We start from the raw sequence: 15000 nt of genomic DNA, 5'->3' as shown, positions 1-15000 counted from the left end.
CCGGAGTATGAAATAGCACCCTATTCCCTATTTTATTTAACCCTTATTTTCCCAGGTCAATGAATAATAATCCAACCCCCAGCTGTAACCAGATTGGTATAGTCCAAACTGTAATAATAATAATAATAATAAGCCAACCCCCAGCTGTAACCAGATTGGTATAGTCCAAACTGTAATAATAATAATAATAAGCCAACCCCCAGCTGTAACCAGATTGGTATAGTCCAAACTGTAATAATAATAATAATAATAAGCCAACCCCCAGCTGTAACCAGATTGGTATAGTCCAAACTGTAATAATAATAATAATAAGCCAACCCCCAGCTGTAACCAGATTGGTATAGTCCAAACTGTAATAATAATAATAATAAGCCAACCCCCAGCTGTAACCAGATTGGTATAGTCCAAACTGTAATAATAATAATAATAAGCCAACCCCCAGCTGTAACCAGATTGGTATAGTCCAAACTGTAATAATAATAATAATCCAACCCCCAGCTGTAACCAGATTGGTATAGTCCAAACTGTAATAATAATAATAATAAGCCAACCCCCAGCTGTAACCAGATTGGTATAGTCCAAACTGTAATAATAATAATAATCCAACCCCCAGCTGTAACCAGATTGGTATAGTCCAAACTGTAATAATAATAATAATCCAACCCCCAGCTGTAACCAGATTGGTATAGTCCAAACTGTAATAATAATAATAATAAGCCAACCCCCAGCTGTAACCAGATTGGTATAGTCCAAACTGTAATAATAATAATAAGCCAACCCCCAGCTGTAACCAGATTGGTATAGTCCAAACTGTAATAATAATAATAAGCCAACCCCCAGCTGTAACCAGATTGGTCCAAACTGAGATGCTATAATAATCTGTTAAATACATGGCCCACCAAGGGAGCCTCCAAGGCTCTGGACAAAAATAGTGCACTAGATTGGGAATAGGGTACATTTGGGATGCAGCCTGAGTGTATTTCCTATGTGCCTTTTCCCTCAGAACACAGTCGACAAGCTGATCAAGAAGACGAACCTGGCTCTGGTGGTGGGCACCAACTCCTGGAGACAACAGTTCATGGAGGCTATCACAGTCAGTGCAGGTAAACACCAGCTCCTAGACCAGTCAGTACAGGTGAACACCAGCTCCTAGACCAGTCAGTGCAGGTAAACACCAGCTCCTAGACCAGTCAGTACAGGTGAACACCAGCTCCTAGACCAGTCAGTGCAGGTAAACACCAGCTCCTAGACCAGTCAGTACAGGTGAACACCAGCTCCTAGACCAGTCAGTGCAGGTAAACACCAGCTCCTAGACCAGTCAGTACAGGTGAACACCAGCTCCTAGACCAGTCAGTGCAGGTAAACACCAGCTCCTAGACCAGTCAGTACAGGTGAACACCAGCTCCTAGACCAGTCAGTGCAGGTAAACACCAGCTCCTAGACCAGTCAGTGCAGGTAAACACCAGCTCCTAGACCAGTCAGTGCATGTAAACACCAGCTCCTAGACCAGTCAGTACAGGTAAACACCAGCTCCTAGACCAGTCAGTGCAGGTAAACACCAGCTCCTAGACCAGTCAGTACAGGTAAACACCAGCTCCTAGACCAGTCAGTGCAGGTAAACACCAGCTCCTAGACCAGTCAGTGCAGGTAAACACCAGCTCCTAGACCAGTCAGTACAGGTAAACACCAGCTCCTAGACCAGTCAGTGCACGTAAACACCAGCTCCTAGACCAGTCAGTACAGATAAACACCAGCTCCTAGACCAGTCAGTGCAGGTAAACACCAGCTCCTAGACCAGTCAGTACAGAAAAACACCAGCGCCTCCTCCACACAGCACATGTAAACACCAGCTCCTCCTCCACACAGCACATGTAAACACCAGCTCCTCCTCCACACAGCACAGGTCCCACTCTAGTGGACGTCATGTAAAGGAGAAGAGGAAAATGGTCGATACATTGTGATCGTAATCGTTCACCATGTTTTACAGGTTTTATACATTAGACAGTATTGTGTTGGGTATTAGGGGAGCCAGGTAGCGATCAGAGCACTCAGAGAAAGAGGATATTTTAAAAATATATATCTATATTGTGACAAAAAACATGGATCTTTGATCGTTGAGTTTTGATTGTTATATATTATAATATATATGTTCTATGTGTATATATGTTCTATGTGTATATATGTTCTATGTGTATATATGTTCTATGTGTATATATGTTCTATATGTGTATATATGTTCTATGTGTATATATGTTCTATGTGTATATATGTTCTATGTGTATATATGTTCTATGTGTATATATGTTCTATGTGTATATATGTTCTATGTGTATATATGTTCTATGTGTATATATGTTCTATGTGTATATATGTTCTATGTGTATATATGTTCTATGTGTATATATGTTCTATGTGTATATATGTTCTATATGTATATATGTTCTATGTGTATATATGTTCTATGTGTATATATGTTCTATGTGTATATATGTTCTATATGTGTATATATGTTCTATGTGTATATATGTTCTATGTGTATATATGTTCTATGTGTATATATGTTCTATGTGTATATATGTTCTATGTGTATATATGTTCTATGTGTATATATGTTCTATGTGTATATATGTTCTATGTGTATATATGTTCTATGTGTATATATGTTCTATATGTATATATGTTATAGTGTGTTTTTGTTGTTGTTCAATCTAGGTTATTATCCTTTGTTCCCACAACAGTAAAACTGTCCCGGTGGATGATTCATTTATTTTCGGGTGCAAAAAAAGACATTCCCCTGATGTTACAAGAATGTTCCTGGAACAAATTTCATCTGCTCTTTAAACAGAATTTTTCATTTACATTGTGGGAACAGTCTGTTGGGAACCTGTTGGGAACCTGTTGGGAACCGTCTGTTGGGAATCGTCTGTTGGGAACCGTCTGTTGGGAACCGTCTGTTGGGAACCGTCTGTTGGGAACCATATGTTGGGAATCGTCTGTTGGGAACCGTCTGTTGGGAACCGTCTGATGGGAACAGTCTGTTGGGAACAGTCTGTTGGGAACCGTCTGTTGGGAACCGTCTGTTGGGAACCATATGTTGGGAACCATATGTCGGGAACCGTCTGTTGGGAACCGTCGGTTGGGAACAGTCGGTTGGGAACCGTCTGTTGGGAACCGTCTGTTGGAACAGTCGGTTGGGAACCGTCTGTTGGGGACCATATGTTGGGAACCGTCTGTTGGGAACCGTCTGTTGGGAACCGTCTGATGGGAACAGTCTGTTGGGAACAGTCTGTTGGGAACCGTCTGTTGGGAACCGTCTGTTGGGAACCGTCTGTTGGGAACATTGTAGGGACGTCACGAAAGATGTGTTCCCCCCAAAAAAACACAAAAAATGGTTTCCTTGTTTCTTTTAGAGTGAAAATAACATTCAACTGATGTTGAAAGAACGTTCCCAGAACACATTTTTACATTATTTTTAAAAAGTTCCTAAAACATTTTATTTAGGTTCTGTGAACATTGTTGGGATACGCAAAGAGATAAACACTAAAACTGTCCAGTTGTGCTGACATTCAGATAATGTTTTGTATCAGAGGACACAAAACATTCCTTTTGATGTTGACAGAATGTTGACAGAATGTTGACAGAACAGCCATTCTGAGTTCTTTAATAAAAGGTTCCCAGACATGTAATTAGCGTCTGGGAACAGTGTGGTTACCTTAAAAGAGATGGTCAGTTGTGATGACATTCATACAATGTTTAAGTTAGGTTGCAGAGGACATTCCCTTAATGTTGTAAAAATAAAAAAAACTTTATTTAAAGGTTCCCAGAACATTGAATTAAGTTAAGGATATAAGGCAATGTAACACTAAGAGTACCAACCAAACATGTTGCCTTTTAACGTTGTATTTACGTTTGAGCTGATCTTAATAGCTTTAGTAATATGTAAAACAAAATATATAATAACGTCAACAACACTTGCTTGTGTGCTGTCACGACAACGGACTACAAATGATACAACATCCAGAAAGCGTTCCGAACATCGGAGACATCGGAGATAGAAGGAGACATCGGAGACAAAAGGAGACACCGGAGCCAGAAGGAGACATCGGAGACATCGGAGCCAGAAAGAGACATCTGAAACATTGGAGACGTCGGAGCCAGAAGGAGACATCGGAGACATCGGAGCCAGAAAGAGACATCGGAAACATCGGAGACATCGGAGCCAGAAGGAGACATGGGAAACATCGGAGACATCTGAAACATCGGAGACATCGGAAACATCGGAGACATCGGAAACATCGGAGACATCGGAAACAACGGAGACGTCGGAGACAGAAGGAGACATTGGAGACATCGGAGACATCGGAGCCAGAAGGAGACATCGGGGACATCGGAGACATCAGAGACATCGGAGACATCGGAGCCAGAAGGAGACATCGGAAACATCGGAAACATTGGAGACGTCGGAGACATTGGAGACATCGGAAACATCGGAGACGTCGGAGACAGAAGGAGACATTGGAGACATCGGAGACATCGGAGCCAGAAGGAGACATCGGGGACATCGGAGACATCAGAGACATCGGAAACATCGGAGCCAGAAGGAGACATCGGAAACATCGGAAACATCGGAGACATCGGAGATATCGGAGCTAGAAGGAGACATCGGAGCCATCGGGGACATCGGAGCCATCGGAAACATCGGAAACATCGGAGACATCGGAAACATCGGAGACGTCGGAAACATCGGAGACGTCGGAGACATCGGAAACATCGGAAACATCGGACACATCAGAAACATCGGAGACATCGGAAACATCGGGGACATCGGAAACATCGGAGACACCGGAAACATCGGAGACATCGGAAACATCGGGGACATCGGAGACATCGGAAACATCGGAAACATCGGAAACATCGGAAACATCGGAGACATCGGGGACATCGGAGACATCGGAAACATCGGAGACATCGGAGACGTCGGAGACAGAATGAGACATCGGAGACATCGGAGACATTGGAGCCAGAAGGAGACATCGGGGATATCAGAGACATCGGAGACATAGGAGACATCGGAAACATCGGAGACATCGGAGCCAGAAGGAGACATCGGCGCCAGAAGGAGACATAGGAGACATCGGAGACATCGGGACATCGGAGCAGAAGGAGAGAGAGAGTCAGACGCGATGTAGAGAAGACGGCTAGACTTTCCTTAGCCACGGAGAGGAGACGTCGGAGACGGACGCGATGTAGAGAAGGCGGCTAGAATTTCCTTAGCCACGGAGAGGAGACGTCGGAGACGGACGCGATGTAGAGAAGGCGGCTAGACTTTCCTTAGCCACGGAGAGGAGACGTCGGAGACGGACGCGATGTAGAGAAGACGGCTAGACTTTCCTTAGCCACGGAGAGGAGACGTCGGAGACGGACGCGATGTAGAGAAGACGGCTAGATTTTCCTTAGCCACGGAGAGGAGACGTCGGAGACGGACGCGATGTAGAGAAGACGGCTAGACTTTCCTTAGCCACGGAGAGGAGACGTCGGAGACGGACGCGATGTAGAGAAGACGGCTAGACTTTCCTTAGCCACGGAGAGGAGACGTCGGAGACGGACGCGATGTAGAGAAGACGGCTAGACTTTCCATTGGCCACGGAGAGGAGACGTCGGAGACGGACGCGATGTAGAGAAGACGGCTAGACTTTCCTTAGCCACGGAGAGGAGACGTCGGAGACGGACGCGATGTAGAGAAGACGGCTAGACTTTCCTTAGCCACGGAGAGGAGACGTCGGAGACGGACGCGATGTAGAGAAGACGGCTAGACTTTCCTTAGCCACGGAGAGGAGACGTCGGAGACGGACGCGATGTAGAGAAGACGGCTAGACTTTCCTTAGCCACGGAGAGGAGACGTCGGAGACGGACGCGATGTAGAGAAGACGGCTAGACTTTCCATTAGCCACGGAGAGGAGACGTCGGAGACGGACGCGATGTAGAGAAGACGGCTAGACTTTCCATTGGCCACGGAGAGGAGACGTCGGAGACGGACGCGATGTAGAGAAGACGGCTAGACTTTCCTTAGCCACGGAGAGGAGACGTCGGAGACGGACGCGATGTAGAGAAGACGGCTAGACTTTCCTTAGCCACGGAGAGGAGACGTCGGAGACGGACGCGATGTAGAGAAGACGGCTAGACTTTCCTTAGCCACGGAGAGGAGACGTCGGAGACGGACGCGATGTAGAGAAGACGGCTAGACTTTCCTTAGCCACGGAGAGGAGACGTCGGAGACGGACGCGATGTAGAGAAGACGGCTAGACTTTCCTTAGCCACGGAGAGGAGACGTCGGAGACGGACGCGATGTAGAGAAGACGGCTAGACTTTCCATTGGCCACGGAGAGGAGACGTCGGAGACGGACGCGATGTAGAGAAGACGGCTAGACTTTCCTTAGCCACGGAGAGGAGACGTCGGAGACGGACGCGATGTAGAGAAGACGGCTAGACTTTCCTTAGCCACGGAGAGGAGACGTCGGAGACGGACGCGATGTAGAGAAGACGGCTAGACTTTCCTTAGCCACGGAGAGGAGACGTCGGAGACGGACGCGATGTAGAGAAGACGGCTAGACTTTCCTTAGCCACGGAGAGGAGACGTCGGAGACGGACGCGATGTAGAGAAGACGGCTAGACTTTCCTTAGCCACGGAGAGGAGACGTCGGAGACGGACGCGATGTAGAGAAGACGGCTAGACTTTCCATTGGCCACGGAGAGGAGACGTCGGAGACGGACGCGATGTAGAGAAGACGGCTAGACTTTCCTTAGCCACGGAGAGGAGACGTCGGAGACGGACGCGATGTAGAGAAGACGGCTAGACTTTCCTTAGCCACGGAGAGGAGACGTCGGAGACGGACGCGATGTAGAGAAGACGGCTAGACTTTCCTTAGCCACGGAGAGGAGACGTCGGAGACGGACGCGATGTAGAGAAGACGGCTAGACTTTCCTTAGCCACGGAGAGGAGACGTCGGAGACGGACGCGATGTAGAGAAGACGGCTAGACTTTCCTTAGCCACGGAGAGGAGACGTCGGAGACGGACGCGATGTAGAGAAGACGGCTAGACTTTCCTTAGCCACGGAGAGGAGACGTCGGAGACGGACGCGATGTAGAGAAGACGGCTAGACTTTCCTTAGCCACGGAGAGGAGACGTCGGAGACGGACGCGATGTAGAGAAGACGGCTAGACTTTCCTTAGCCACGGAGAGGAGACGTCGGAGACGGACGCGATGTAGAGAAGACGGCTAGACTTTCCTTAGCCACGGAGAGGAGACGTCGGAGACGGACGCGATGTAGAGAAGACGGCTAGACTTTCCTTAGCCACGGAGAGGAGACGTCGGAGACGGACGCGATGTAGAGAAGACGGCTAGACTTTCCTTAGCCACGGAGAGGAGACGTCGGAGACGGACGCGATGTAGAGAAGACGGCTAGACTTTCCTTAGCCACGGAGAGGAGACGTCGGAGACGGACGCGATGTAGAGAAGACGGCTAGACTTTCCTTAGCCACGGAGAGGAGACCTCGGAGACGGACGCGATGTAGAGAAGACGGCTAGACTTTCCTTAGCCACGGAGAGGAGACATTTCTCCCTATACCACCGCTCCTCTGCAGTCTCTTTAGCTCCACACAGTCAACTCCTGGAAGGCCTCCCTCTGTCACTTTGCTGTTCAAATATTTCATCCCAAATGGCTCTCTGTATTATTTAATGAGCTCCACGCTGAAAAATGTATGTCCCTCACATGACCTGCCACTTTGAATCATTCCAGCACCCACCTACATATACCTAGGCCTTTCTAACCTCCTGCCAGCACCCACCTACATATACCTAGGCCTGTCTAACCTCCTGCCAGTACCCACCACTCTGCCTACATATACCTAGGCCTTTCTAACCTCCTGCCAGCACCCACCTACATATACCTAGGCCTTTCTAACCTCCTGCCAGCACCCACCTACATATACCTAGGCCTGTCTAACCTCCTGCCAGCACCCACCACTCTGCCTACATATACCTAGGCCTGTCTAACCTCCTGCCAGCACCCACCACTCTGCCTACATATACCTAGGCCTGTCTAACCTCCTGCCAGCACCCACCTACATATACCTAGGCCTGTCTAACCTCCTGCCAGCACCCACCTACATATACCTAGGCCTGTCTAACCTCCTGCCAGCACCCACCTACATATACCTAGGCCTGTCTAACCTCCTGCCAGCACCCACCTACATATACCTAGGCCTTTCTAACCTCCTGCCAGCACCCACCTACATATACCTAGGCCTTTCTAACCTCCTGCCAGCACCCACCTACATATACCTAGGCCTTTCTAACCTCCTGCCAGCACCCGGCTCTGCGTCCCACCTAGCCCCCTGCCCAGCTACCCTCCATGGAGGCCTGATGTTGGCCGTGGGGAACTGGGCCATTCACTCACAGTACTTGTCAGGCGACCAACCTCTGTTGAGGTATGAGTCTATGTTCCTGTTAGAGTAGATTAAACACACTGAAAAACAGGACGGAACTATGAAATACAACCATCTGCTGTTATGAAATATTACTCAATGTGTAATAAATTAAAATGATTCTCTTCCTTCCCCTTGATGTCATTCCTCTTTCCTATCTCCCCCTCCTCATCACAATCCATCACATTCTGTCCTCCTCCATCACAATCCATCCATTCTGTCCTCCTCCTCCATCACAATCCATCACATTCTGTCCTCCTCCATCACAATCCATCCATTCTGTCCTCCTCCTCCATCACAATCACTCCATTCTGTCCTCCTTCTCCTTCATCACAATCCCTCCATTCTGTCCTCCTCCTTCATCCCAATCCCTCCATTCTGTCCTCCTCCATCACAATCCATCACATTCTGTCCTCCTCCATCATAATCCATCCATTCTGTCCTCCTCCTCCTTCATCACAATCCCTCCATTCTGTCCTCCTCCTTCATCCCAATCCCTCCATTCTGTCCTCCTCCATCACAATCCATCACATTCTGTCCTCCTCCATCATAATCCATCCATTCTGTCCTCCTCCTCCTCCATCACAATCACTCCATTCTGTCCTCCTCCTCCTTCATCACAATCCCTCCATTCTGTCCTCCTCCTTCATCCCAATCCCTCCATTCTGTCCTCCTCCTCCTTCATCACAATCTCTCCATTCTGTCCCCCTCCTCCTCCATCACAATCCCTCCATTCTGTCCCCCTCCTCCTCCATCACAATCCCTCCATTCTGTCCTCCTCCTCCTTCAACACAATCACTCCATTCTGTCCTCCTCCTCCTCCTCCATCACAATCCCTCCATTCTGTCCTCCTCCTCCATCACAATCCCTCCACTCTGTCCTCCTCCTCCATCACAAACCCTCCATTCTGTCCTCCTCCTCCTCCATCACAATCACTCCATTCTGTCCTCCTCCTTCTCATCATAATCCCTCCATTTTGTCCTCCTCCATCACAATCACTCCATTCTGTCCTCCTCCTCCACCTCCATCACAATCCCTCCATTCTGTCCTCCTCCTCCATCACAATCCCTCCATTCTGTCCTCCTCCTCCTCCATCACAATCCCTCCATTCTGTCCTCCTCCTCCTCCATCACAATCCCTCCATTTTGTCCTCCTCCTCCATCACAATCCCTCCATTCTGTCCTCCTCCATCACAATCCCTCCATTCTGTGCTCCTCCTCCTCCATCACAATCCCTCCATTCTGTCCTCCTCCTCTTCCATCACAATCCCTCCATTCTGCCCTCCTCCTCTTCCATCACAATCCCTCCATTCTGTGCTCCTCCTCCATCACAATCCCTCCATTCTGTCCTCCTCCATCACAATCCCTCCATTTTGTCCTCCTCCTCCTCCATCACAATCCCTCCATTTTGTCCTCCCCCATCACAATCCCTCCATTCTGTCCTCCTCCTCCATTCTGTCCTCCTCTTCCATCACAATTCCTCCATTCTGTCCTCCTCCTCCATCAAAATCCCTCTCTTCTGTCCTCCTCCTCTTCCATCACAATCCCTCCATTCTGTCCCCCTCCTCCATCACAATCCCTCCATTCTGTCCCCCCTCCTCCATCACAATCCCTCCATTCTGTCCCCCCTCCTCCATCACAATCCCTCCATTCTGTCCCCCTCCCATCACAATCCCTCCATTCTGTCCCCTCCTCTTCCATCACAATCCCTCCATTCTGTCCTCCCCTCCTCCATCACAATCCCTCCATTCTGTCCCCCTCCTCTTCCATCACAATCCCTCCATTCTGCCCTCCTCCTCCTCCATCACAATCCCTCCATTCTGTCCCCCTCCTCCATCACAATCCCTCCATTCTGTCCCCCTCCTCCATCACAATCCCTCCATTCTGTCCTCCTCCTCCATCACAATCCCTCCATTCTGTCCTCCTCCTCCTCCATCACAATCCCTCCATTCTGTCCACCTCCTCCTCCATCACAATCCCTCCATTCTGTCCTCCTCCTCCTCCATCACAATCCCTCCATTCTGTCCTCCTCATCCTCATCACAATCCCTCCATTTTGTCCTCCTCCTCCTCCATCACAATCACTCCATTCTGTCCTCCTCCTCCTCCTCCATCACAATCCCTCCATTCTGTCCTCCTCCTCCATCACAATCCCTCCATTCTGTCCTCCTCCTCCTCCACCACAATCCCTCCATTCTGTCCTCCTCCTCCTCCATCACAATCCCTCCATTTTGTCCTCCTCCTCCATCACAATCCCTCCATTCTGTCCTCCTCCATCACAATCCCTCCATTCTGTCCTCCTCCTCCTCCATCACAATCCCTCCATTCTGTCCTCCTCCATCACAATCCCTCCATGTTGTCCTCCTCCATCACAATCCCTCCATTTTGTCCTCCCCCATCACAATCCCTCCATTCTGTCCTCCTCCTCCATTCTGTCCTCCTCTTCCATCACAATCCCTCCATTCTGTCCTTCTCCTCCATCACAATCCCTCTATTCTGTCCTCCTCCTCTTCCATCACAATCCCTCCATTCTGTCCTCCTCCTCTTCCATCACAATCCCTCCATTCTGCCCTCCTCCTCTTCCATCACAATCCCTCCATTCTGTCCTCCTCCTCTTCCATCACAATCCCTCCATTCTGTCCTCCTCCTCTTCCATCACAATCCCTCCATTCTGTCCTCCTCCTCCTCCATCACAATCCCTCCATTCTGTCCTCCTCCTCCTCCATCACAATCCCTCCATTTTGTCCTCCTCCTCCATCACAATCCCTCCATTCTGTCCTCCTCCATCACAATCCCTCCATTCTCTCCTCCTCCATCACAATCCCTCCATTCTGTCCCCCTCCATCACAATCCCTCCATTCTGTCCTCCTCCTCCTCCATCACAATCCCTCCATTTTGTCCTCCTCCATCACAATCCCTCCATTTTGTCCTCCCCCATCACAATCCCTCCATTCTGTCCTCCTCCTCCATTCTGTCCTCCTCTTCCATCACAATTCCTCCATTCTGTCCTCCTCCTCCATCACAATCCCTCTCTTCTGTCCTCCTCCTCTTCCATCACAATCCCTCCATTCTGTCCCCCTCCTCCATCACAATCCCTCCATTCTGCCCCCCTCCTCCATCACAATCCCTCCATTCTGTCCCCCTCCTCCATCACAATCGCTCCATTCTGTCCCCCTCCTCCATCACAATCCCTCCATTCTGTCCCCCTCCTCCATCACAATCCCTCCATTCTGTCCCCCTCCTCCATCACAATCCCTCCATTCTGTATTACTCTTCTATCACTCCATCATCTCTCCCTTCACTGTCCCTATACCTCCTTCCAATACCTGCTCCTCTTCATCACTCCATCACACGTCTATCCTTCCCTCTACCCTCTCTCTTCCCTCCTCTCCCCCGCTCCTCCCTCCCTTGTCCCTAGGAGACGAGGATGAGGAAGACTCTGGTGAAGAGCGTCTCCCGTCATGTTTCGACTACGTCATGCACTTCCTCACCGTCTTCTGGAAGGTCAGTTCACAGAGACGTTAGAGCTCAGAGACACCTTCTGGAAGGTCAGTTGACAGAGAGGTTAGAGGTTAGAGACACCTTCTGGAAGGTCAGTTCACAGAGAGGTTAGAGACCCCTTCTGGAACGTCAGTTGACAGAGAGGTTAGAGGTTAGAGACACCTTCTGGAAGGTCAGTTCACAGAGAGGTTAGAGACACCTTCTGGAAGGTCAGTTGACAGAGAGGTTAGAGGACAGAGACACCTTCTGGAAGGTCAGTTCACAGAGAGGTTAGAGGTTAGAGACACCTTCTGGAAGGTCAGTTGACAGAGAGGTTAGAGGTCAGAGACACATTCTGGAAGGTCAGTTCACAGAGAGGTTAGAGGTCAGAGACACCTTCAGGAAGGTCAGTTCACAGAGAGGTTAGAGACACCTTCTGGAAGGTCAGTTGACAGAGAGGTTAGAGGTTAGAGACACCTTCTGGAAGGTCAGTTCACAGAGAGGTTAGAGACACCTTCTGGAAGGTCAGTTGACAGAGAGGTTAGAGACACCTTCTGGAAGGTCAGTTCACAGAGAGGTTAGAGGTCAGAGACACCTTCTGGAACGTCAGTTCACAGAGAGGTTAGAGACACCTGGAAGGTCAGTTCACAGAGAGGTTAGAGACACCTTCTGGAAGATCAGTTCACAGAGAGGTTAGAGGTCAGAGACACCTTCTGGAAGGTCAGTTGACAGAGAGGTTAGAGGTTAGAGACACCTTCTGTAAGGTCAGTTGACAGAGAGATTAGGGGTTAGAGACACATTCTGGAAGGTCAGTTCACAGAGAGGTTAGAGGTCAGAGACACCTTCTGGAAGGTCAGTTGACAGAGAGGTTAGAGGTTAGAGACACCTTCTGGAAGGTCAGTTCACAGAGAGGTTAGAGGTTAGAGACACCTTCTGGAAGGTCAGTTGACAGAGAGGTTAGAGGTTAGAGACACCTTCTGTAAGGTCAGTTGACAGAGAGATTAGGGGTTAGAGACACATTCTGGAAGGTCAGTTCACAGAGAGGTTAGAGGTCAGAGACACCTTCTGGAAGGTCAGTTGACAGAGAGGTTAGAGGTCAGAGACACGTTCTGGAAGGTCAGTTCACAGAGAGGTTAGAGACACCTTCTTGAAGGTCAGTTGACAGAGAGGTTAGAGGTCAGAGACACCTTCTGGAAGGTCAGTTCACAGAGAGGTTAGAGGTTAGAGACACCTTCTGGAAGGTCAGTTCACAGAGAGGTTAGAGGTCAGAGACATCTTCTGGAAGGTCAGTTCACATAGAGGTTAGAGGTCAGAGACACCTTCTGGAAGGTCAGTTGACAGAGAGGTTAGAGGTTAGTGACACCTTCTGGAAGGTTAGTTGACAGAGAGGTTAGAGGTTAGAGACACCTTCTGGAAGGTCAGTTCACAGAGAGGTTAGAGGTCAGAGACACCTTCTGGAAGGTCAGTTCACAGAGAGGTTAGAGGTCAGAGACACCTTCTGGAAGGTCAGTTCACAGAGAGGTTAGAGGTTAGAGACACCTTCTGAAAGGTCAGTTGACAGAGAGTTCAGAGATCAGAGACACCTGGAAGGTCAATTCACAGAGAGGTTAGAGGTTAGAGACGCCTTCTGTAAGGTCAGTTGACAGAGAGGTTAGAGGTTAGAGACACCTTCTGTAAGGTCAGTTGACTTAGAGGTTAGAGACACCTTCTGGAAGGTCAGTTCACAGAGAGGTTAGAGGTCAGAGACACCTTCTGGAAGGTCAGTTGACAGAGAGGTTAGAGGTTAGAGACACCTTCTGGAAGGTCAGTTGACAGAGAGGTTAGAGGTTAGAGACACCTTCTGTAAGGTCAGTTGAAAGAGTGGTTAGAGGTCAGAGACACCTTCTGGAAGGTCAGTTCACAGAGAGGTTAGAGGTCAGAGACACCTTCTGGAAGGTCAGTTCACAGAGAGGTTAGAGACACCTTCTTGAAGGTCAGTTGACAGAGAGGTTAGAGGTTAGAGACACCTTCTGGAAGGTCAGGTCACAGAGAGGTTAGAGGTCAGAGACACCTTCTGGAAGGTCAGTTCACAGAGAGGTTAGAGACACCTTCTTGAAGGTCAGTTGACAGAGAGGTTAGAGGTCAGAGACACCTTCTGGAAGGTCAGTTCACAGAGAGGTTAGAGACACCTTCTGGAAGGTCAGTTGACAGAGAGATTAGAGGTTAGAGACACCTTCTGGAAGGTCAGTTCACAGAGAGGTTAGAGGTTAGAGACACCTTCTGGAAGGCCAGTTCACAGAGAGATTAGAGGTTAGAGACACCTTCTGGAAGGGCAGTTCACAGAGAGGTTAGAGGTTAGAGACACCTTCTGGAAGGTCAGTTGACAGAGAGGTTAGTGGTTAGAGACACCTTCTGGAAGGTCAGTTCACAGAGAGGTTAAAGGTTAGAGACATCTTCTGGAAGGTCAGTTCACAGAGAGGTTAGAGGTCAGAGACACCTTCTGGAAGGTCAGTTCACAGAGAGGTTAGAGACACCTTCTGGAAGGTCAGTTGACAGAGAGGTTAGATGTCAGAGACACCTTCTGGAAGGTCAGTTGACAGAGAGATTAGAGGTTAGAGACACCTTCTGGAAGGTCAGTTCACAGAGAGGTTAGAGGTTAGAGACACCTTCTGGAAGGTCAGTTGACAGAGAGGTTAGTGGTTAGAGACACCTTCTGGAAGGTCAGTTCACAGAGAGGTTAAAGGTTAGAGACATCTTCTGGAAGGTCAGTTCACAGAGAGGTTAGAGGTCAGAGACACCTTCTGGAAGGTCAGTTCACAGAGAGGTTAGAGACACCTTCTGGAAGGTCAGTTGACAGAGAGGTTAGACGTCAGAGACACCTTCTGGAAGGTCAGTTCACAGAGAGGTTAGAGCTTAGAGACACCTTCTGGAAGATCAGTTGACAGAGAGGTCAGAGATCAGAGACACCTTCTGGAAGGTCAGTTGACAGAGAGATTAGAGGTTAGAGACACCTTCTGGAAGGTCAGTTCTCAGAGAGGTTAGAGACAACTTCTGGAAG

General features: G+C 48.9%; 1 protein-coding gene across 3 annotated transcripts in view; it reads left to right on the top strand.

Moving 5' to 3' along the window:
• The window catches only part of slc8a3 (solute carrier family 8 member 3), a 181188-nt gene that overhangs the window by 162415 nt on the left and 3773 nt on the right, over positions 1-15000 (top strand). For 2 of the 3 annotated variants that reach the window (XM_046367518.1, XM_046367516.1), the window contains 2 exons: positions 1004-1103; positions 11902-11987. In XM_046367518.1, coding sequence (XP_046223474.1) covers positions 1004-1103; positions 11902-11987 — 186 coding nt within the window. The remainder of the gene's footprint in view (positions 1-1003; positions 1104-11901; positions 11988-15000) is intronic. The other variant, XM_046367517.1, reaches the window with a different exon arrangement.

The sequence above is a fragment of the Oncorhynchus gorbuscha genome, linkage group LG10 (assembly GCF_021184085.1).
Source record: "Oncorhynchus gorbuscha isolate QuinsamMale2020 ecotype Even-year linkage group LG10, OgorEven_v1.0, whole genome shotgun sequence".
Taxonomy (NCBI): domain Eukaryota; kingdom Metazoa; phylum Chordata; class Actinopteri; order Salmoniformes; family Salmonidae; genus Oncorhynchus; species Oncorhynchus gorbuscha.
The sequence above is the reverse complement of the archived record's forward strand: the minus strand, read 5'-3'. Positions and strand labels throughout refer to the sequence as shown.